Consider the following 22,724-nt stretch of genomic DNA (forward strand, 5'->3'; position numbering starts at 1 on the left):
TTCAAAATAATATGAAATTTGAAAAAAATATTTATAAATTTATTCCTTCTGGACAACACATTCCCGGTACAAAAGCTTTAATCTTTCGATAGAGTGACATTTCTACTATATATGGTATACAGGGTGGTCAAAAGAGAATTTCAAGGACTACAAATTGGTATATTGAACCACCCTGTAACTGTCAAAATAACCAAGTTATTGACAATACAATTGAGTAGTTTACAGGGTGATTCAATGAATTTTTAACATTCTTATAACTTGTTTAATTTTCATTTTATAAAAAAAATAGTAAATATGAATCTTGTAGATATTTGCATATACCTTATTCCTAGATCAGTATACAGGGTGTCCCAAATTTGAGCAACAAACCAAACTTATAATTTTTTATTCGATTTTTGGAATCTACGTCAAATCCTAGGCCTACTTGATGTAAAATGTTGGTATCGATATTCAATTGTTTTTGCTCTAGAAGCCTAACCACCCTCCTCGAAGCAGAAATTCCCAATTTGAGCGAAATTTTGGTGCACTTTTTCAAAAAATCGTCCAAAACTCGCTTATTTGAAACACCCTGTATAACAAAAGAAAGCTAATGAACGGGGCTATCAGGTGATACGGGGCTATCACACTCTACGTTGAGCGGGCACGGCTATGTTGACCCGTTTAGCCGCTAGAGGGCGCCAAAGTTGACTTTCGTTTTTTGCAGTTGTTGCTCAATATCTCAGGAACGTTTCAGGTTAGAGGTCTTAAATCTCTTTTTACCACAAATGCACCTGGATGGTATACAACTTTTACCTTCTATACACTTTTTTGTTACCACGCACCGTTTCACTTTAGAAAATTAAAAACTAGAATTACTAGAAGTAAAAATTTTGTATTTTCAAAATTAACCTCGACTGCCTAAATACCTTCAAATTAATAGTACAAAAACAAAATTTTTTTAATTTTCATATTTTTCAATTCTTTCGGAAAATTACCAAAAATTTTCTGGAAAAATTTCCATAAATTTAATTTTCCGGAAATTTTACATCCTTGAAAAACAGACACCCTACTCCAATGGACAAATAATTTAAAATTTAAACTTATCAACTTTATACTACTTTCACCTTTTTTTTTTGGTTTAACGGCCTTCAGCTGCCAGTACTATTCGGCGTAAGGTTCTTTGACCCTAGCAAAATATTTTTGGCATTAATGGGTCTGTTCATATTTTTGTCCTACTTTCAAGGCGCTTGCATTTAAGATAGACGGAGAAAGATCCATGCATTCGTTCACCTTACTATTCTGAAGTTTGATAGATTAAATGACAATTTTGACAGTGACAACTATTTGTTTATTAAAATCGACTTTAACCTCACTTGATAGTTAATCAAATGTTATTATTACAAAATATGTACAAAATTTCGCTTCTTTGTTTATTTTCTCCATCTGATTGTAAATAGGAAAAAGGGCAACAGAACAGATGAGTCATTTAAAACACAACAAAGTCATATGGGTTAAATCCGGAGAAAATTAAATTGATATGGGATCAAAACAACATTATCAGTCTGCTTTGTTGATCTTCCTACCAGTTGGATATCTGGCTGTTTTGGTATTCATTTGCATTGGGTTCTTTAAGTCATTCTAACAGCATGCACAACATAACTTATCACGAGCATATTGCTAAGAAATATAACTCTGTAAAAGCTACTCAAGCCTCAACAAATAACCCACTAAAGAAGGTACCAAGTCAAATATCAATTACCGAAGAGAGTAATGTTGAAGTAGATGCAAGGCAGCAAAACACACAGGTAATAGTTTTGTTTATACCAACTTTTATATTTGGTTTAAGTTACTTTCTGTAACTATTGAATAAGTATGTTGTATTGATTAGGAAAACCTGCACCCACCACCTCCTACAGACATTTCCAAAAGTGACCATGGCACTTGGGTTGGTTGGACTCACAAAACTGACAGAGAAATCATCCGAGAGGCAGCTTCTAAAAAATTTGTACCATTGGCTGAAAAATTCTTGTGCTTACGAAATAATGCCAACATTGATCACATCAAGGAAATTATCAGCAAAGAGGTGTTTTAAGTTTTAACATCCAGAAATGAAAAACAAGAACTTATATTTATTATTATTTTACAGACTTTATCTTGGGTTGATGAACTGCTTAGTAGAAAACTCATATTCAGAGCTTCTAACATCCTAGAAAATATTGGTTTGGATCCTGTAGAAGAGCTACAAAATTTGTTTTACAAGACTGTGGATAGAGAGAGGAGAGAGTATATAGGAAGTCATTTGAAAAGTAAAAATGTCTTGCTTGAGAAATATGAGCAGCTGTGGAACTTTTTGGATGTAATTTTGAACAACAAAGTGTTTACACGTCAATATGGTTTACCTGAAGACAGTATTGAAAGCTTAGAGCAACAGTCTGATACTTGGAAGGATTTTATTGCTGCTAAACTATTTTTGGCTACCAATGGTAAGTGTATTGTATTCAAATTTTTTTTCAGTTTGTTACAAATAAATTACTTTGGAATGACAAAGTTTCAAGATTAAATTATGTCAAAATTGAGGTGGAAAATAAACAGATATGTGAATAAAGCTTTGAAAGCATGTTAGCAACTGTAGAGGTTGATATAAAATGAATAGTTAGTGTCTTGTAGTCTTTTTATAAGTTAGGGATGTGAAAACACTTGGTGCATGGGTTTTTACCAAATTACCATAAATATATGCACTCTGAATGCAACTGGTGTATACAGTACAGTGTTTTAAAATAACAATATTTAGATTTAAATAAAAATAATAATTATGCTTAAATTGATTCTTGGAATCAAATATTTGCTTTATTTTCTGTTGTAGAAACAAAAGCTTATATAAAGCAATCAATTTTATAATATTATGTAGTATTTGCAAACATACAGCTTGAATAACCTTGTATACTACAGTAAATTTATCGCAATTGTGGGTTGGGCATTATCAGTGTGGTTTCAATGTATAATTTGCCTATCAAAAATAGTTCTTCTATTTGATTACTAGCAGTTTTTTTTCACTAACTGAACTGTTCAAAATGGGCAAGTTGTTTCAACATTTCAGTGATTACTCTGTTCTGCTATAACATTTTTTTCAGATTCTCATTTGGTGGGTTTGGTAAAGCCCCAAGCAATGTGGAAGCAACTACTCACATCAAACGATCTGGAAACGTTAAAATCATGGATTATACTAGCGTTCTCTCCGCAACCGGGGATTTTAAGCATTCCGGAAAGTTTGGAGTCTCTTCTGAAAACTTTGCCGATTACCGACGAAATGGTTGCTGATTTAACAAACTCGATTCTGCCTCTGGACAGTTTTGAAACCATTTTAAACCAATTAGCTGAGTTTGGTATTTTCGTCGAGTCGGAACGTGTTAGTTTAGTTAAAACTCTGTCCAGAATTCAGTCCGCCAACAGTATTGTCAATGTGTATGAGATTTTAGGGTTGCAGTGTTCCACTTTGCCTCTTGTCAAATTTATGTCCATGTTGGTGGATTATTGTTTAGACCGTGAGTTATTTGTGGTGTTAAATTCTTGTACTGATAATTTTGATTTGAAAGTTTTACGGATGCAAAGAAAGTGTCCTGTTTTGAATTTGCTTTGTAGTTTTCGGCAATTAGGGCTTTGTTTTGAGGAGAAGGAGTTACACGACAACTTGGTTGATGTTTCTTTGTATTTAGGCAATGATAGTTTAATTCAATTTTTTAACGAACACCCTTTGATTTTATTGGCGGTATTGTTTTTCAAGGGAGTGACAATTGATCAGGTTTTTAAGGATCAGAGTTTAATAGTGAGTGGACAAGAAGTATTTGATTGTTTACTAAATACCCTAAAACAACTGCAAATTTTTAATAGTTTATACCAGCGAAGCATTGAAGGTGTTACTTGTAACTTAACTTATTTAAACTTAGTGGAAAAGCATTTAAATATTAATGTTAGAGAAGCATTTGGCTTCCACTTCCATCAAGAAAGGGTACCGGATTTCAGTTCTGTGGGACTAAACCAAGTTTATTCAAAAAAGTTAGGTTACAAATTTTACCTAAAGCACTGTCGGCCTATTATGGCTGGCAAACGATTTTTCATGGACATTTTACGTAGTGGCAATCTTGATGACGACGCTAAATCAGTAGCTCAGAAAAAAGTTTTTAGAATGGCAATAGAAAACTTTGATAACGTTGCGCTAGGAGTCAGTTGTTTATCCTTCTTAGAAATTATAGGCGTGGGTTCTAGTCACCTAAAAATATATTTGAAAATTGCCAGTCTTCTACTACAATCTGGTATTAATTGTGAAAAGGTTACTTCAATGTTGTTAAACGTCGAAAATGATCCAACAATCATTCAAGCCTTGTTGGACCAAACAATCCTCAATACCATAGACTTTCCTAGTTTAACAACATCAGGCAGTCAACTAATAACCGCGATTAAAATTTACGAAACTGTAGCACAATTCAGTCATATCCACCAGCTTTCCCTGCCTGAAAACTTTCTGAGACAACTCTGCCAGCACAATCTCTGGCTTCCCTTTTTGCTCTTCGCCCAAATGAAAAACTACCCGTCGCACCAAATAAAAGAAATTTGCTCTTCCTTCAAAAACCCTAGCTTGTTGGAGCACGTTGTCCACAGTGTGCTACACGACTTCCATTTAGACGACACCATCGTTTCAATGGTGGATGAAGCTCCCAAAAAGTACCGACTAACTAAGCTAGGAAAGCGTAGAAGCTATGATGTACCTGGATTAACGAGAACAAGATCAATGATGTTGATGAGTGGTAGTATGGACAGTAACGCGAGTTCAGGTGGCTCGGAGTTTTTGGAAATTGATATTTCTAATACGAAAGCGACGTTGTTGCAGACGTTGATACGGTGTCATAACAGCAGTGACCCTCCTAGGGCTTTGTTGCAAGCCAGTCAGTTATATAGGAATCCTTTATTGGCGATTTTGGCCACAAGTTACGAAGTAAGTGACTTACAAAGTACCAAAGACACACCACATTAAACCTGATTACAAACATAAATTTAGTTAATACTTTGATTTTTCAGCCTGATTCCGTCATAACCAATTGGTTAACTTGGCTAGCCGTCTCGACCGGTTTATACGAAGTCTTTACTAATTTCGAAACACTATCCTCTTCCAGCTTGCACGTCACTGATTTACTGGACAATTGCATGAAGAATCGTTTTGCCAAAACTATTTTCGAAAGCTGCGTTATCTTCATTCCTGTACGTATATAACGTTAGTTTTACATTCTAGTCTGATGCACCAGTTTAATTTTAGAGTAACTCTCTAACTCCATTCTGCGACTTTTTAACGGAAGTGATCCAACAGGTTTACGACGTCGAGTACCTAACTCCTTTGTTGGAAAATTTTAAATTAAGCAAACAGCAGAGACGTTCAAGCTTTTTCAACCAAACCGACTACGAGTTGACTTACTTGAAAAACAAAGTCTGGCTCGAATCAACCGCATTACAATTGTTATGTTCGGCTTTATTGTTTAATACCAACTCACTGTTTGAACAAATAGAGTTTATAGAGCTACTCTGTCAAATAGAGATACAAAAGTATTTTTGCTGTGAGGTTCACAAGTTTGATGTTCTCCTACTTATATTAAAAATCACATTTTTCAATGGAGTTTATATTAATTTGGGAGAATTTTTGGATAGGACTACGCAACTAAAGTCAGTTAAAAAGTGTGTTTCTGACTTGGTCAAACTGAAACTGTTTGATGAAGCTTTTACTGTGGCACATAAAGTTGGACTAGATACCGATAAAATTGTGTTGGAAAAGTGGCAGAATGAGTTTGAGACCGCAATCCAAAATGAAAGTTTTGAAAATGTCCTCCTCAGATGCCATGAAGACTTCAAGAGTCACGAAGTCTCGCCCGATTTAGTAATCACATTTTTCGAAGATAGAGTGAGCACTAATGACTTGGAACGCTACCACCTGCTTAAATTCTCCCATAAATGGGCATCAGAACACTCACTACCAAATTCTTATGATTTGGAAAGCAAAAAGATTCTGACTTTCCTCAAAGCCAACGAAACTTACCCGTTAAATATTAGCGAGTTAGATTCGGTTAAATTCACCACCTACACCACTTACAGTGAAATGACCGAAATGTTAAAGTACATCGAGCAACCCCGAGCATTTTTAAGATCGGATTATCTGGAAAAATTGGATAATCTGCTGGTCGAGGCACTGGATAGGAAGGATTTCTGGTTGGCGTTAAAGTTGGAAAAAATGTTTGGATTGAAGAATGGGGACTTGGATGTTGTGAAATTGTGCCACGAATTGGCTGAGGGTTTGGTTTTGCCTCATCAACTCAATAAAGACCAACAAAGCGTCGTCGATAGAGCGAAAGAAATAAATAAGATCAATCAGTCAAGGAGAAGTCGATTAAAAAGCACAAGCATATCTTCAGGTGAGTGTTTGATGATTTATGATTATTTCCTTCCTATCAATTTTGACCAATCGCTATCAAGAATTAGTATAACAAATGAAAATTTTAAGTGGAAAAATCACTTAACAACTGTCAACTTAGCTGTCAGCAGTTTTTCCGGAAAAGAATTCGAAAAAATTGCACACTCTTCACAGCAACATAAAGAATAGTGTTACCCTTTCTACCTTGAAAGTTATTGTTCTTATTAATTACTATTCTTATTGTTTTAATTAAAATAAAATGTTTATTTAACTCAGGAAATAATCTTACCAAATATCCCTTGTGCATCTAATTTTTCCCCCGATAAGCTGTTTGTAGAGGTAGTCAATACTAGAGATGGACATTTCTCAGAAATTTATTTTTGGAGAAAATGTCAAGTGAATTAAAGGAATTTTATGAGAAGTGTTTCTTGGAGAAACTACACGGTAATTAGTCTTTATACTCCATGGAGGGAAATTTGAGAGGATAAGGAACAATTTAACACTTGAAACCCGTACAGTACAAATAGTTGCTAATTTGTGAAATTACACTGGAAGTTGTGTTTAAAGCTATATGGAGACAAATTTGTGAAATCAGATGCTACTCTTGGTCACAACTGACAAATAATGAGAATTTAACGAAGAAGAAATATTCAAAATTCTGAGATCATTAGTAAAAGAAAATTCTCGATAATTTACCATTTTCCGTAAATCCTTTGTTACTTACCTTGGGCCATCTCTAGTCAATACCACTTCAAACAGTGTTTAACCAAGTTTTGACATTAACAAAAATGAATTTTCAATTATAAATTTAGATTCAAACTTAGACCTAATTGAGGAAGAAACAGAAACTGCCGCCCACACAACTGTAGGATTAATTCATTCCTTAACTGAAAAGCTGAATCACGGAGCAGATCTGGCCTACACAGTGTTAATGAAGTACCAAATAAGCACTAATATCGAGTTGTCTTACGACATTGTGGTCTCTAACACTGATTATATCGGACTACTAAAAAACGCTCTGCGTGATGATTGTAACAACAAATTGGAAGTTGTTTATTATTTTCTTGAAGCTTTCGACTGGTCCCAAGAGGATGTAAGTATAGTTTTTATCATTGATTTTTGGTTGTAACTTAAGGTTTTTAAAAAGGTAACTGATTTTATGTGTGACCAATTTGTGAGCGCGGCCACCGCTTACGCTAAATCAAAAATCGAAATTTTCACTCTGTGGGATGTTAAAGTGGTGGATCAATTTCATTTAATTTTAAAGTTGGTCAAAGGAGAATGTTCCACTTTGGGTTACAAGTTTTATAACTATGCCAGTGCAGTTTACAAGCAACAGTTAAGCCAAATTGGAGATGCGTGTAGTGATACTGGAAACTTCAAAATTAGCGAAATGGCTTTGGTTGTGGAGCTTTTAATTGCCGCGCACACTTGCTTTACCAACGACTGTAACATGGAAGGAATCTCCACGATTTTAAGAAAGTGCGGTGATGTTATTCAGCTTTTACTGAAAGTCCACAGCTGGAAGCTGATTGTACGCCTACTAACTGGTAAATATGTCACTTTGAAAGTTTTATTACAAGAATTATAATGTAACCAAATAGGGGTGGGACGTTACACGGAACTGAACTACGTCTTCAGTATTCTAAAGCAAAACGACCAGTTTGAGTTTCTGCTAAGCAAAGCTTCTAAAAGGGATGAAAGACTTAAAACAGCCTGCATTGAATACTTAAAAAAGTTCTGTCCCGATGATCGAAAACTTTACGAATTGGTGGCAGTTCACTTTAATTTATACTCAGAAACTGCTACCATTTGGGAACGAGAGGCTCAGGGTTGCATAAAAAATCTCCTGGCCATCGCACTAGCCGAAATGCAGAACGCCAAGTCGAATCAAGGACAAAGTTTTGACTTTTTGTTGCTGACTAAAAGCCACGGAACACACTTATTGTTACAGAACGTATGTTGGACATTGTACACTATTCTAATAGTAATAAATGTTACTTGTAATAGGCGTTGGATAAGTATGCAATGGCAGCAAAATTTCATTCAAACGGCGAAAAGCTGAACAACGCTATGAACGCTGTCAAACAGGCTGAACTGTTGGCATTACAGAAGTCTTTGTTGAAGAACGTCAACGACGGTGACACTGTTCCTAGTTTACTGAATTTGACGCATCCGAAAGTGCTTAAGCTTATCAGCAATGATTTAAGGTAAATGAATGAACGAAGATTGGTCATAAAGTTTATTATGCGTCGATATTATTAGTTAGAAGGATGGCCTCAGATAGGACTACTGATTTTTACTGGTAACTTGGTAGGATTGTTTTTATTGTTATTTTTCATTTTATGTCACATTTCCTCAACGTTGACATTTTTGTTAAGGACCACTACAGTGTTTATAATTTTATGACAGGATCAAGATTTATCTTATTGAGATTTACTAAGAGTAACTAATATTTACAGTTTCCATCAATCAAACATTCTCACGCAAGCATACAACTACACTCCCGATTGGTCAGATGTGTTGTACGATCAAGTGATGGTCAACAATAAACTGCAGTACTTTGACGATTATGTGACAATTAACGGGGTGACGGACGAGTTAATCCAGGATGTGGCGGGAAAATTTTGTATCACAACGGCCACCAAAGAGAATTTCGATAGTATGAAACATATAATTAAGCTGGTGGAATCGCCGCTTTTGAAATATCGACTAGCGAGCCAATTCGGTTTCAGTCAGTTGGCTTTGGAGGTGACTAACTCTGGTAAGGATTTTTACTTGAAGGACACAGTCTATAAGGCCGGATTTAGAAATTTTAGTACTGAAAATAATTATTAGCAATGTGATTTTTTTTTAATCCTTTAGATATAGAATTTGAGTGTAACGCAAGCTTTCAAATCCAAAGTTATTACATTCCTGTTTTTTTTGTTATGTTAGTAAGAACTATAGTAACTTATTAGGGTTCAAAATATTGTATTATTTATTGAAAAGCAACCAATTAATGTCAAAAATGCAATACTTCTTGTTTAGTACAATAATTTGTTAGACAACATTTTTTTGTTGATTTAGCCTATTCTTTATTGTTAAAATGTGATCTGGTATTGTGATGTTATTTAGATAAAAATAAGCGTTATATATTTTTGTATTCAATTTAGCCAAATGTAGGTCTAAACTATAATTGAGAATACAATTTTTTATTATGTCAAACATTATATTACATTATACCATATTTATCGTCATTTTATTAAGTAATTGTTAAAGTGAAAGCAACTCCATAAAATCACAGTACTACCGTTATGAAGTGATATTTAATAAGACACATATGGCCAGTAAAATTTTATGGTACAGTCAATGGGGTTCCTTGCAAAGACAGTAAAATGATGCTTCTAGAGGATGTCTTAGAATTGAAACCGCTTTCAAAAAAAACTTTACTTTAATATGTTCTTGTGGAAAAAGTGTTTAACACTTGACAATCTAACTTGGCTTGAAAACAGTAGTGGCGCCGCCAAGTTCGTCCGGACTAACTAGAATCTTTCCATAGAGAAATGACTAAAAAATCTCAAAAATTAAGAATCTTTTTTCCTTTATCTATGAATCTTTCAGCCAACCCGTTCATAAACTTCGAACACTCCGTTATAGGTGCTATTCACTTAAACAACAATAAAAGAAAAATAAGTAGTTTAAATTTAGTTTGCAATTGTCACTTTTCTTTTATATCCAAATCTACAGGCTTTCTGATGTTCAGGTTAAGGAATGAATAATGAAAAATAGTCCAAAATCTATGGCATAACAAGTCAAAGTTAAAAAGTTTGTCAAAAAATGCCGACTACTGGCGCAATCACCCTATCCTCGTTGGTTGAAAGCGCAACTAGATGCAACACACAATATAATAATAGCAATACAAAAACACTTTTCGACAAGACCTCAAAGATTTTCGACAAAATGCCTGTTATTGGCCAAATATAATCTTCCTATCAGTTTCAAAATGTCATAATTTTCTTTTTCACCCACTTAAATGTATAAAAATGTGTTTTTTAAAAGTTATGAATTTTTAAAATGCACAGAGGCGTCAACGTGAAAGTATGAGATCTTCCTGGAACCTTAGCCTAATAAGTCTTCGACCAAGATATGTACATTTAATTAAAGCACAAATAAAGCGCGGCCTACCAGGCCGGACCGTAGACACATATACTTAAAGGGACCTCGCCATGGGTAAACACGGCCTCAAAATAAGAAATAAACACGGATCGTGTTAGCGAAGTCGGGGAACACAATACAGGAATCAAAGATAAATATCAATCAAGTTATAAGTGGTCATCTGTGTGCATTAACCACATATCTGAGTAATTAACAGGTTGGGTCGAACCCTATTTGTGGAGTCGAACGTCCGGACTATAAATGCTGTGTCAATATTGGCCTTCACTTTCTTGAGAATATCTCGAAGAACTCAAAATTATCAATATTAACTTTGTTTTAACATCGGACGCTCAGTGTTAGTTTATATCAGGCCGTCTGTTTGTATTAATGCATGTATGGTACGCCGCGGTGTTGTTTTTTAATTCGTATGCTCCATTCGGCTTCTTTAATGACGATTTTTAAGTGGGTGGACCTCTTCAATTCTCTCTAAAGCCCGGTAGCCGTTTTGTTTAACCATGGGAAATTCGTCCCACCTACCTGGATATAAAGGCTTTTCCCACTTGATAAAACCCGCAGTAGCCGCATATATCGTTTATCTGAATGGTAAAACAAGTCGGTTGATGTTATCCGGGAAGTATTCCACGTTTTCCCGATAATTACATTCAGAGTAGGCAGTGCAAGATTAACGATGCTCTTCCTGACGCTGATATTAAACGTTCTCTATCTACTACTCCAGTCTGCTTACACGTCTCATCAAAGGTTATCCGTTGCAAATGAATTAGAAACCCAAACTGAAGGGACCTAAGAGTATTATACACAGGCCGGACGCCTCTTTTTTAGTCTTTCAGTTATCAAAGTTAATAATGATATAGTTTTTTCCTCTAATTAGGTAGATCAGATGCAATATGACATTGGTCATTATAGAGTGTCCTGTTTCTGTAATGCAACATTTCCAAGCTGATACGTACCTAGGGTACTCAAATCAAAAGAAGAGTTTAGTAAGCAAATAACAAAGTTATATTATTTAACAACAATAATTAATCATTATGTAGCTGAGTTTCTGGCCTTTGAAGACCAGTAATTGGCCCGTCCGAAACCGGGAATCAAACGAAACTGGTCCTGTCGTTTTCGGGATCCTGAAACAGAAACGCTGTATCCGCTTCAAGAGCGAGAAAGACAGAAACGGGACGATTCAGCATCCGGAATTCCGTAATTTGGCGCGGTTTGGTGCTGATTGATCGTCGGTGCTTGTCACCGCTGGAGCGATATAGAGAAATTTCCATTAATTTTCGTTCCGGAAACTTCGAACGGTTCGCCTTATTTAGCGGTGGCGGTCCCTTTATCCATCAATTATTATTTTGCTTGGAAACCATTTTGCTTATTCATTTGATACAATTAGATGTTTCTGGTCACGCTAATACGTATAGTCTATCACCAAAATGGGAATTATCTGCAAAATGTGTTCAGAAGACAATGCTTTTGAAGAACTCAAGATATTACAAATCTAGTTAACCATATTACTATCAGTAGTTTTCATATTAAAATCAATAAACAAGTCAACTTTCCATAATCTTTTACAAACTTTTGCTGATCAAGTGTTCTTTATAATGTGTACATTAAAAAGATTAAACTTTCTGTAAAACCTGTTAGGTTTTCAAATTAGTGAAACGATTAATGCCAATGCATTTAGAAATAATTTTAAAGACTCATTGATGTTTCGTGTATCCAATACCTTGGCATCAGCTCCTAACATCAGAGGACTTTTAATAGCCCTCTATCTCACAAATTAAAAAAAAAATAGTTTTTTCTTTTTCCACCCTCATTTGAGAGATGAAAATGTCACTTTCACTACCTACGAAGTGAAAGTGTCACCAGAGAGACTGAAAGTATTTTCCTCCCTAGGGAGAAAAAGTGCCACCAGTAAAAGTCACACTGTCTAAAGATAACTAACAAATTGACAAACATATCTTTAGTAACAACACCATACTTTTTCAGCCAGGTATTAACATAATATTTAACTGCTGCTTGATTCATAAAGATCATCAACTCTGGAGTAAACTGCTTTTTGCACCCTTGAACTTTGATTTTGTTCGCCGGAGCAAAAGTTGCACTTTCCTCCCTATCTGGGCAAATAACTATTTATCATTTGGAATAGAAAATATGAGTGCAAAATTATATTATTTTTCAAATTTCGACCAAAAGTAAAACTTGCTGAAGTTTTTATGAAACGTTACGTTTCATGATTAGATTTAAATTGCATTTCGCGCCATTTTGCGGGCAGTATATGACGTAGTTAACTATGAGCGTTGCTATTGGATGTAATTAACCTTTTACTTTGACATTTTACATGGTTTATGACGTTGATTATCCAATTGAGGTTCTTCGTCTATAGAGCGATGATGTTTACCACAAGTTTGCCTATGTAACGGGTAAACCAATAAGGACTTTACTTTACTCGGTCATATCTCGGGAACTGGTTTATCCTATGACTTTGGGGTAAAAAAAATACTATAGGTAAATCGGTCAAGAAGAACGGACCTAGACAATAATTTCAATTGTTTTTGCAATAACGTGGTTTGACTGATTGTAACAAATTTGGTCTCGTTGAAGTCATTTTTTGGACAATAAGATTCAACCAAAATATATTTAATTTGGTTGAATCCTTCTTCTCCAGGGGACTACTTTTGTCACCTTGACCTAAATTCCAAATGGAATAGCATGACATTATTTTTTATGAAAAAATATGCAACCCAAATAGGCCAATAAAAACCGTTTTTCAAAATCACAATGAAAATGAGTTTATTGCATACAAATTTGGCAACAAAATGAAACATTTTTGAAATTTTCAGAAATGAGCCTTTGTTTACAGGGTGTCCTGAAAGCATGCGGTCATAAATTAACTCTGAATGGTCGTTGGACAATAAACCCAGATTCCTATACAGGGTGTCCGGTTAAATATGATTTACAAGGAAATATGGGACTAGACTGACTAGACTATAGGTTTTAATTTGACTATGACATTTTGCACATGATCTATCACAGTCAAATTACAACTTAGCCTAGGTGAACCTTAGGGTGCCCTTAATATTATACGTCGGTGCAATCTGACATAAAAGAAAAGTTGCAGACTGCGGAAAATTGATTTGTGTTGATTGATGTGTGAAAAAGGGTTGATACAATGTAAAAACTCAAAAAAGAGAACAAATTCGAGAAATATCCATATTTTTGTTATTTTAAGGGTTATAGGATGAAAATTTCAAGTTAGATCTACCTATTATGCCTCATAATTTCATAATTCGGAAAAAACTGTCAAGATTATTGACATTGACAGAACAGTGTCGTCCGTCTTAAAAATTGTCTTGCACATTAAAAAAGTGAACAATTGTCAAGAATTGAATTAAAATTTGTGTTTGAAGCGTAGAAAAAGTAATACCGTCTAAATAACAGTAATACACTCAAAAGCAATAAACTTGGAAGATATTAAAAAAGAAAATCGATTAGCAGAAGTAATATTCAAAAGGGGCACTAAATAAACCGCTTGGTATAGATATATAATTTCCCGTAAAAAAGTCCGTGTTTATTATGATTAGGGTGCACCTCAGATCATAAAATATCGTCCATAAATCGAAGAGAGATGCCAATATCTCACCGGCGTAAAATCAAAAATCCACCTCGCGTAATCCACATTGTATGCAATGGAAAACGATTGGATAATGTATGCGATAAAAACGTATAATTACGCACGGCGCGGTCTAAAGATCCACCCCTCCACTTATCGTGGCTCCTCCTGGCGACGTGATTGGTCGACGCCAAACTGTCAACTGGGGGAAAGCACGCTAGGTAGCGTAATCGGCACGCTCATTCAAACCAAAGCGGTAGGTTCCGTTCTGGTTGCTGTGCGTCACGAATTCCTACGCGCGGCTTTTAAAACATTGTAGTGAGTTTACAATTTGATCGAACAAAAACAACTTTTTTTTTGACTTTGTAGTGGTTTTGTTGTGCCCGATTTGAGTGCGTCGCGAATCATTTGTTGACCGTTATTTCCGATTGTGTTTAGTGCGGGGTGCGTTGACTACGCATTCTGCGATCTGGCATCCAAAATTCGCGTCAAAAACAGGGATCCGGTTCAGGTTTACGCAATGGAAATGGAACCACAAGAACGAGAAGCTGATTTGGGCGACGATAGTCCAGTGGTAAGATTTTGCGACAATTTTCTTTTTGTATATTATTTTAGCCCCATAAGTTGACAGTGTTCACCGGCTTATTTGTGTTATTCTCATATGAGCTGTCAATTTTTTTAACTGGACCGGTCTATACTTTTTTCCATTTCACTCTATCTTTAATCTAGTAGTATGCTGTCAAGATATGAAACAGAATGATGATCTTGGAAGTAGGGTTGTTAATATGAACATTTCAAATTGAAACAATCAGAAGTTTCATGAAATTTCTGAATCTTTCCGCAATCCCCCCTTTAAATTTCGGAAATATCTGAAATTTCAATGAAATCTAAGAAATTTCAAAAATTTTATGGTTTATTACAGTTTCATGGACATTTCCTTGAATATTTCAATTGTTTCAGTTAAGAAAGAATTATTATTGACAAATGAAATTTCTCTCTTTTATTGATATGTCATGTCTTAATACTCAACTTAAAACTTCTGATTACCACTCGGATTACCATAAAATAAAAAACATTCTAACCTCAAAACTCATAACTATTTGAATTTTACTAATTTGATTCTCAATCTCCAATTCTCTTGTCAACGGAAAAAAAAATTGACATAAGTCTATTTAATGTTCATTTCTAAGTGCAATATTTGAGACTTGTTTTAAAGGCTTAAATAAAATTACGAATGAAAACTATGCAAATGCAATGCCTTGACAAAAATCAAGTCTATTAACTATGGGACACCTAGAAATTTCATGGTCAGTATGAATTTATTGAAATTTTATGAATATTTATAAGTTTCATTAAGTTTATTTGCTTGTTATTCAGATGGCATCCGAAATTTCATTACCACTTTGGTGAAATTTCAACTCAGTTGTATATTTCATGAAGTTTAACAACCCTACTTGGAAGTGTTTATGTTTATTTGCGAAATATGAAGGAAGAACATTAACTCTTAACCTTACTTAATCCCTGGCTTAATCCTAAAAACTGTAAAACCATTTTCTAATATTTATTTAAAAATAAAATAATCTTACCGATTTAAACTTACCGATAATTTTCATGATAGCATGTTTTGCAAAACAAACACAGTAGGTATTTAATGAGATTATTTCTCGAAATGTCACCAAAAAGTCTCATTTTTATTAGGTCGAAGTATATTTAAGAGATTAACCATATATACCAATCGTACAGTGGCATTATAATGATTCCATGAGGACGAAATTATCGCTGTCATTCTGGTGAAAATGCACTGCTCCTATGGGACATTTAACACATGAGGGAAATATTCCCTGAATATATTTTTTTCTATAACGCTACCATGGTTGAGTGGAATAATCTGATAAATTGGCAATTTAAAATAATAATTACTAGCTTTTATCCTTCGAATCATTGTAAGTGTTTTTTTGAGAATTTTTTTTCCAACTTTTAACATATTGCAGAATTTGGAAATTGAACAGCCAATTTTGAAGCACCAATAATTTTTACCTCAAACAAGTTGGTTTCATACTCATTGCTCTAAAGTCAGCTGTTTTCGATAAAAATGGGTTTCTATGAACCGAAAAGATAAAAAAATCAACAATCAACTGGTCTGTGTTAATTGAATTGAAAATTGTTAATTGAAAACATGTTCCCAAAATATCTGTTTTTGTCGAGGTTTTGGTTAAAAAAAAAAAAACTATTTTTCTTGAAAATTAGCAAGAAACTACCAACATTTTTTTGGTAAAAATTTATTAGGGCGTTAGAATTTGCTGTCAAATTTCCAATTTTCTTAGTAACCTGAAAATTAGAGAGAAAAAAACCGAAGAAAAAATGTTTACCATAACTTAAAATAGGTATCTACCAGTGTCATGTCACTCATGTATAATAAATTCGAGTAAAATGCACCAAAGTAGCCATTAATAGTGGTAAAGTTAATAACATAAGCCAGGTCCTGTAGTTCCTAAGAAGCAAAAAACTAAAAAAGTTAAATGTTTGACACCCTGTTTCGTTTTTATTTTTCTGTTTCTGTTTTTATGAAAATCCACAGTTTTTCTTTGTGACACTGATTTACAAACATGTTTTTTTATATCTTTCGCACTTTTTGGATAATTTTCTCATTTAGGTACTGAATGGTGAAAGCTAAGAACTCAATTTATAAACTTTTTAATCTGTGTAGCAAATACAAGACAAAAAAGATAAGAATAAAGTTTCCTAGTTTCTTCTATATGAAAAGTGACAATATTTCACAAACTGTATCTGTATTATCCAAGATATTATCAACTGTAACTGTAATACAAGTAGTATTTCTAACTAAATTGTTATTCCTTTAAAAATATTTTATGATTTCCTAATAAAAAAAAAACCATTAACAAAACTAGTGCCCAATTCTAAACCTTGCATAACATTAAACAAGTTTCCATTGCAATTATTATGTAAACTCTGGGTAAACCCATAGTAATTATCATATTTTTGGCAACTAAAGGTGTGTACAAATGTCCGCTTGTTAAAACTTTTTCGCAAACTTAATCCAAATAATATGAAACACATTTAGCAAACACACACCAATATGAAGATGTTTAGTCACTGCAATGTATTTATGCTATATTAATGGAAATTCCCGCCAAACGAATTTTTGAACGATACTTGTGAGAATTGAAAGGTCAAACCGTACATTGTACGGTGAATGTCAGTTAGGTGGGCGTTTCTGCATAGAGAGTGAATTATGAATTGAAAAATGGGTAATTGCCAGTTGGCACATGCTAATTAAGTGGCGCGATTATTGGATTGACAGATTATCCACGTGTAATTTGTTTGGTAATGTTTTTTTTAGGTTAGTTTGAACTTACTTTATTTGTTTCTAGTTAGTCAGTCGCTATTTTGGATGTGTTTGTGGTTTTGTTCATACATTCTGTTTTTATTCAAACGCATTATTACACTCTAAACATTTTAAGGGAGTATGAAACTGTACTGTTATCTATTAACAGTTGGTTCCACATTCCTATAACTGAAGGTCAGAAATTTGAATAAAAAATTATCAAAATTTGTAAGTTTATGATGGTCAAATGAGATTAAACAAACTTTTTCTTTCCAAATTGTTTTGGGAAAAAAATATATTCAAGGCTCACATGACATTCAACTTGAATTTGAAGAAATAGTTACAACGAGAGCATAATTTTAGATTTGCTAATAAAAGACATCTAAAATCCAAATTGAATTGTTGTCACATGATCGTGTTGACCACTTTTGACACTTTGTTTAGACCTTCGACCTTAATGTTCCCTCTGTACTTTTAATTTTAGACTACAGACATATTTCACTGCCACATGATTGTTTCATAAACTTTTAACAACTTTTAACTGAAACTAACTTTTTTTAGTAGAATACTGCAATATATTAATGAAACACACTCTAACAAGGTCAACAAATTGACTATTGCTTTGCAATTCGATCTATTTACTTATACACTTAACTGATGCAGTGTTTCGAAGGAACCACTGATTTGGAGGTCAAGATTATTTGAAGATACGCCACTGGCTGCTAACAGCAATACTAACACAAAATGTATTTTTATTTCCGCAATGAAAGCCTGAAATTTATGGCTGTTATTGTTGACTTTTTCTAAGCATCGGAACCTAGATTTTTGATCTTGGGGGTGAGTCAATTTCCTAGAAACATTCGAAACCACCTTAATGATTCCGATAAACTAAAGGCAGAGTTTGCTGCAGAATGCAGTCAGGTATGGGCAAATATTGATTTAATAATCCTCCTAGAGACTTATAAAGCTTGTTTAGCCTGCTTGGTAAAGGCAATTGCATTTGTAGAAAAACGGTTTTTATTATCTCTTTGACCTGCCCGAAGACCCTTTCCGATATATTTTTAGTGTTCAGTGGCGTAGGCACCATAACACAAAGTGAGTTGTTTTTACAGACTAGAATAATTATCACCTTTTTCAAAATCTCACTGCCGTATATGCAAATGAATTGTTAACATGTTTAAAGCATTAAATTAACACCAGAAATACGAATCTTATAATGGAGCTTAATTTACAAGTTCGACCTTTATATATGGGTACACTATTCTTACTTTACGAGTGTGTGTGTGTGTGTGGGAAAGGCTGTTAGTCATTCAGGTACTAAAACCACTCAGAATCTAAATCATTAGAAATGTGTCGATTTCTGTATATTTAGTAGGTTAAGTAATGGAATATTTTCTTGTTCGACAATAAACACGATACAAGCGAAAGTGCGCCAGCTCTATAATCTGTATATGCATCGTTGGCCCTCTTATTGGATCGTGGAGAGTTGCTCTATCAAAATTACCCCGGAATCGAGGATATAAAAGGGCGTGGTCCCCACTGATCTTGTATCCAATCGGCGGGCTCGCTTTCAAAGCACGCAATCATGTGATATCAAAGAGCTTTCTCACGGTGCAGCCTTATTGTTCCTGCGCCTGTGCTTATGTTTACACTCTGTGTTGCGCATCTCTAAGTTTTTTTTTATTGATGAAATTTTAATGTAAGATAGTAAAAGGTCTAGGAATTCAAGGATGGTTCTAATATAGGTATTGAAAGGACCTTTTTGGCGACAACCTATTTGAACTAATATTAGTTGATTTATGGTGTTCTTTCTGAGAATTACCTACAATTTCGTTGGTCACCGTGGAGAGAAAGTAATAAAAGTTTAGACATTTATTATTTTAAGGTTTTGCGAATACCCAGCAAATATTGAGCTGTAAAAGTACCTACATACAGGATGACCTAAATTCGATAATTTTACGGGGTACTCGGTGCTCATTCTCGGTGCTCAAAGGAACGATGGAGCAGTCGTACTTTCCACAACTGCCTCCGTTTCTGAGGTACAGGGTGATTTTAAAAATATGTATTATTAGCGTCACAAAAAACCTACAAATGGCTTCCCATGGAAAAATAAAACCTTCCAGATCTCTGTAGAAGAAACATGCCAGAACGTTCTAGAGCTTTCTGCAACGTTTCAAATGCTTTCAGATCTTTTATGAAGCTTCTAAAACTATTCAGAACGTTCTAGAGAGTTTGGCAACGTTTCGAAACCTTCCAGATCTGTGAAGAAGTTTCTATAGTTTGGCAGGGCTTTCCAAAATCTTTCAGATCTTTGATAAAAATTTCTGGAACTCGCCAAAACGTTGTAGAGACCTGAAACGTTTTAGAACTTTGGAGAAGCTCCTAGAACACCCTGGAAATTGTTTTGACTCTCTCGGAGTGGATTCAAAATGCTGAAATTGAGATAGAAATAGCCTAAATTAATTATTTCTTTCAGAAAATATATTTTGACAAATGTAGCCTTTATATCACATCACCCAAATAATACAAAACTTTGATCCATAAAATAAAGATAATGTATAGGAGAGGGAGAGTACATTTTGTTTTCCTTCTCTCTAGTTGACACTAGCTTGACATAATTCAAATCACAATGGAAACTTTGCTGGCTTTATTTTGAATCAAAATGCAGATTATAATTTTACACTAAGATATACGAAAAAATTTAAATAATTGACTTCTGGTCATATTACATTACTAGTGCAGTATAAGCATTTTTAGTCACGAGTGAAATGTGTTGGTAATCATACGAGTCCATTAATTTTGCCATTCCACAAGAGTAATGTGCTATGTTTTATCTATGGTAAAACCAGTATTAGTATGGTAAAATTGTTCATTCCTTCAAACTTTTTTTTAACAAAACTTTGTTGCAAAGAAAACACAATTTTTTTATTGTATTTTTACCGTCTTTGTTCTTCACAAAAATCTTCAATTTAAGTTTGTATTTATAATGCTGGCAACATGGCAACGCTGCCTGTTTTTAGGGTAATGATGTGCAGCCATATTCACATTCGTAATTTTTAAACACGAGAAAAGTATGTTAAAAATAACATTTCAGTGACGTGTAAATACGATAACTTTCTGTCGTATTATAGCATTACCTTTTCTTGACGTGACAACACTGTTTCTTTCTTAAATGCGTAATGGCACCGCCCTCTATACTAGAAAGCCTAAAATGTCACTTTTAATGGCGGCGTTAGCGGTTTTTGTTTTATAGATAAACGTATGCAGATGCAGTACGAAATATATATTTTTTTTAAATTATTTCGTGTAGTTGATTGCAAGTTGTGACTGAAAAATCAAAAAAAGGTTCATTCCTGATCCAGATATGTATAGATAGAGCTTTTTTTATACACAATCAAGTCCAGCCTAAACAAATTGGTTACAACATTTGTCCTGGAAAGTACAACACACAGCAAACTAGTTTAAACACTGTTCAATACAAGAAAATCTGTAAATCCTTGAAACTAGGTAAGCAAAGCTGGTAAATGGGCTTTATGTTATTACCAAGAAAATTCATTCAAAATTATTTTTGTTGCTCTCCCAATGAAGGATGCTTTAAAATGTAACTCACATACCTGTGCATGTAACAAGTACCTAATAAGTTTATTGTACTAGAAAGCACTTGTACTTACCATTGAGTGTAGTGTTGGAGTAAAATCATTCCACTTCAAAGTGTTCGACCACTGTTGAGTTAGATCCGGTTTTTTGTAAAGTAAAAAATTGACACGGTTGGGCTTTTTCCTGAATTGCTGTTACAATGTGGCTTGAAAAACTTATGAACGGCAGCAAACAAAAATAACTCACGCAAATAACCTCAAGTGTTGATTTTAAACCGTAAAAATTCATCTAATCCTCAAAAACTCAATTTCCACAATGCAAACAAACGCAAACTGTCACCACTATTTCCGCCATATTGGAATTTTTGACAAGCACCTTCTAGGCTTTCTAGTATAGTAGGCGGTGGTAATGGCCGTCACTTAACAACTGATATTTGACAGTTTGGAGCGTTATGTTCCAACATAATCTTTGATCTGTGGCCTAGAAAATTCTCTGAGTTCTGATGAGTGTTTTTAAACACTCTTCCAGGAAGAAAAAAAAAACAAAATGAATTGGTCTTTAAGAGAACGGCCAGCCATTGTGCGGTCACAGTCCTATCGCAGCCGAACTTTAATGTCATGTAATTAAATTTGGCGGTTTAATTCCGCAGAGTCGTAAAACAAAAGCGAAACGGGCACGGCCGCGATTGGTCCGCGACGACGGTCACGCCCTCACTTCATTGTTCGGTTTTATAGCAGCGGCCGCCTCGCCTTCTTCAAGGTTTCAATATTGTTATTACTTTATGCAGAATTCGAAGAAGTATCTCGCTTCTTATACACGTTTACGCCCTGAAGAGATTGAACTTGAGGATGCGGCGCGGTCGCGGCAACGTCGCAACGGAATAGTAACGGAATGAAAGATAACCCAGCCGAAGAATTGGCACTCGCTGCTAATATAGCCGGCTTTAAACGGGATTGACACGTCACATTATAAACGCCTAGACAAAAACCAACAGCTCTTTTGTGTACTCTGTCCTAGTTCAAGTGAGGACGTTACGTCGCAAACGGCAACGTCGAGTCGTAAAACGCCCGTATAATTGACTTATAACGTCCAAACAGTTTTAATTGTTAATACAAGGCCCGGTTTGTTTCAACTCACTTTGGCAAGCTGTGTTAGAACTGGCAACGCTGTCCATTTGTATTAAAAAACAGCGCAAATAACAGGACAACTCCTAAATGACAATCTGACTGATTATGTGTATTTAACTGCTTTTTGCACAAAACTTCAACTTAGCGTTATACCGCATGTCAAATAAAGGAGTGCCAAGATAAAGGAAAATCAATTACTCAAAAGCGTAAAATAATAGATTTTTTCAGGTTCAAGTTTCATTAATATGTATAATGGCAAATTTAATTACCCAACATCGACGTTGTCCGGTATACAACGTGCATACATCGTGGTTTTATAGTCTAGTGTGACCAACAAAGTTAATTAAAAGGATGATAAAAAAAAAGTTATATAAATCCTAAAGCCGGCCACTGCAATGTCTGCAATTATATTATTTAAATTATTTTAATGTGCGGAAAATGCTATTTTCACACTGATTTACATTAAGA

The 22,724-nt window shown here is 34.5% G+C and overlaps 2 protein-coding genes across 2 annotated transcripts in view; both read left to right on the forward strand.

The window, feature by feature from the left end:
• The first annotated feature begins 1,344 nt into the window (after nucleotides 1-1,344).
• On the forward strand, nucleotides 1,345-9,659 carry LOC145724462 (spatacsin). The gene is made up of 11 exons (XM_081972753.1): nucleotides 1,345-1,784; nucleotides 1,868-2,062; nucleotides 2,126-2,462; nucleotides 3,111-4,969; nucleotides 5,053-5,232; nucleotides 5,288-6,431; nucleotides 7,243-7,523; nucleotides 7,578-7,980; nucleotides 8,035-8,387; nucleotides 8,441-8,640; nucleotides 8,893-9,659. Exons 1-11 carry the CDS (start codon nucleotides 1,626-1,628, stop codon nucleotides 9,266-9,268), a joined length of 5,487 nt encoding a protein of 1,828 aa, XP_081828879.1. The 5' UTR covers nucleotides 1,345-1,625; the 3' UTR covers nucleotides 9,269-9,659.
• Nucleotides 9,660-14,414: 4,755 nt separating this feature from the next.
• Nucleotides 14,415-22,724, forward strand: part of retn (retained) — a 90,977-nt gene continuing 82,667 nt past the window's right edge. Inside the window, 1 exon segment of the mRNA XM_081972355.1 lies at nucleotides 14,415-14,760. Coding sequence (XP_081828481.1) covers nucleotides 14,707-14,760 — 54 coding nt within the window. The 5' untranslated portion in view covers nucleotides 14,415-14,706.

The sequence above is a fragment of the Ips typographus genome, linkage group LG2 (assembly GCF_016097725.1).
Source record: "Ips typographus isolate SLU linkage group LG2, UJ_Ityp_2.0, whole genome shotgun sequence".
Lineage (NCBI taxonomy): Eukaryota > Metazoa > Arthropoda > Insecta > Coleoptera > Curculionidae > Ips > Ips typographus.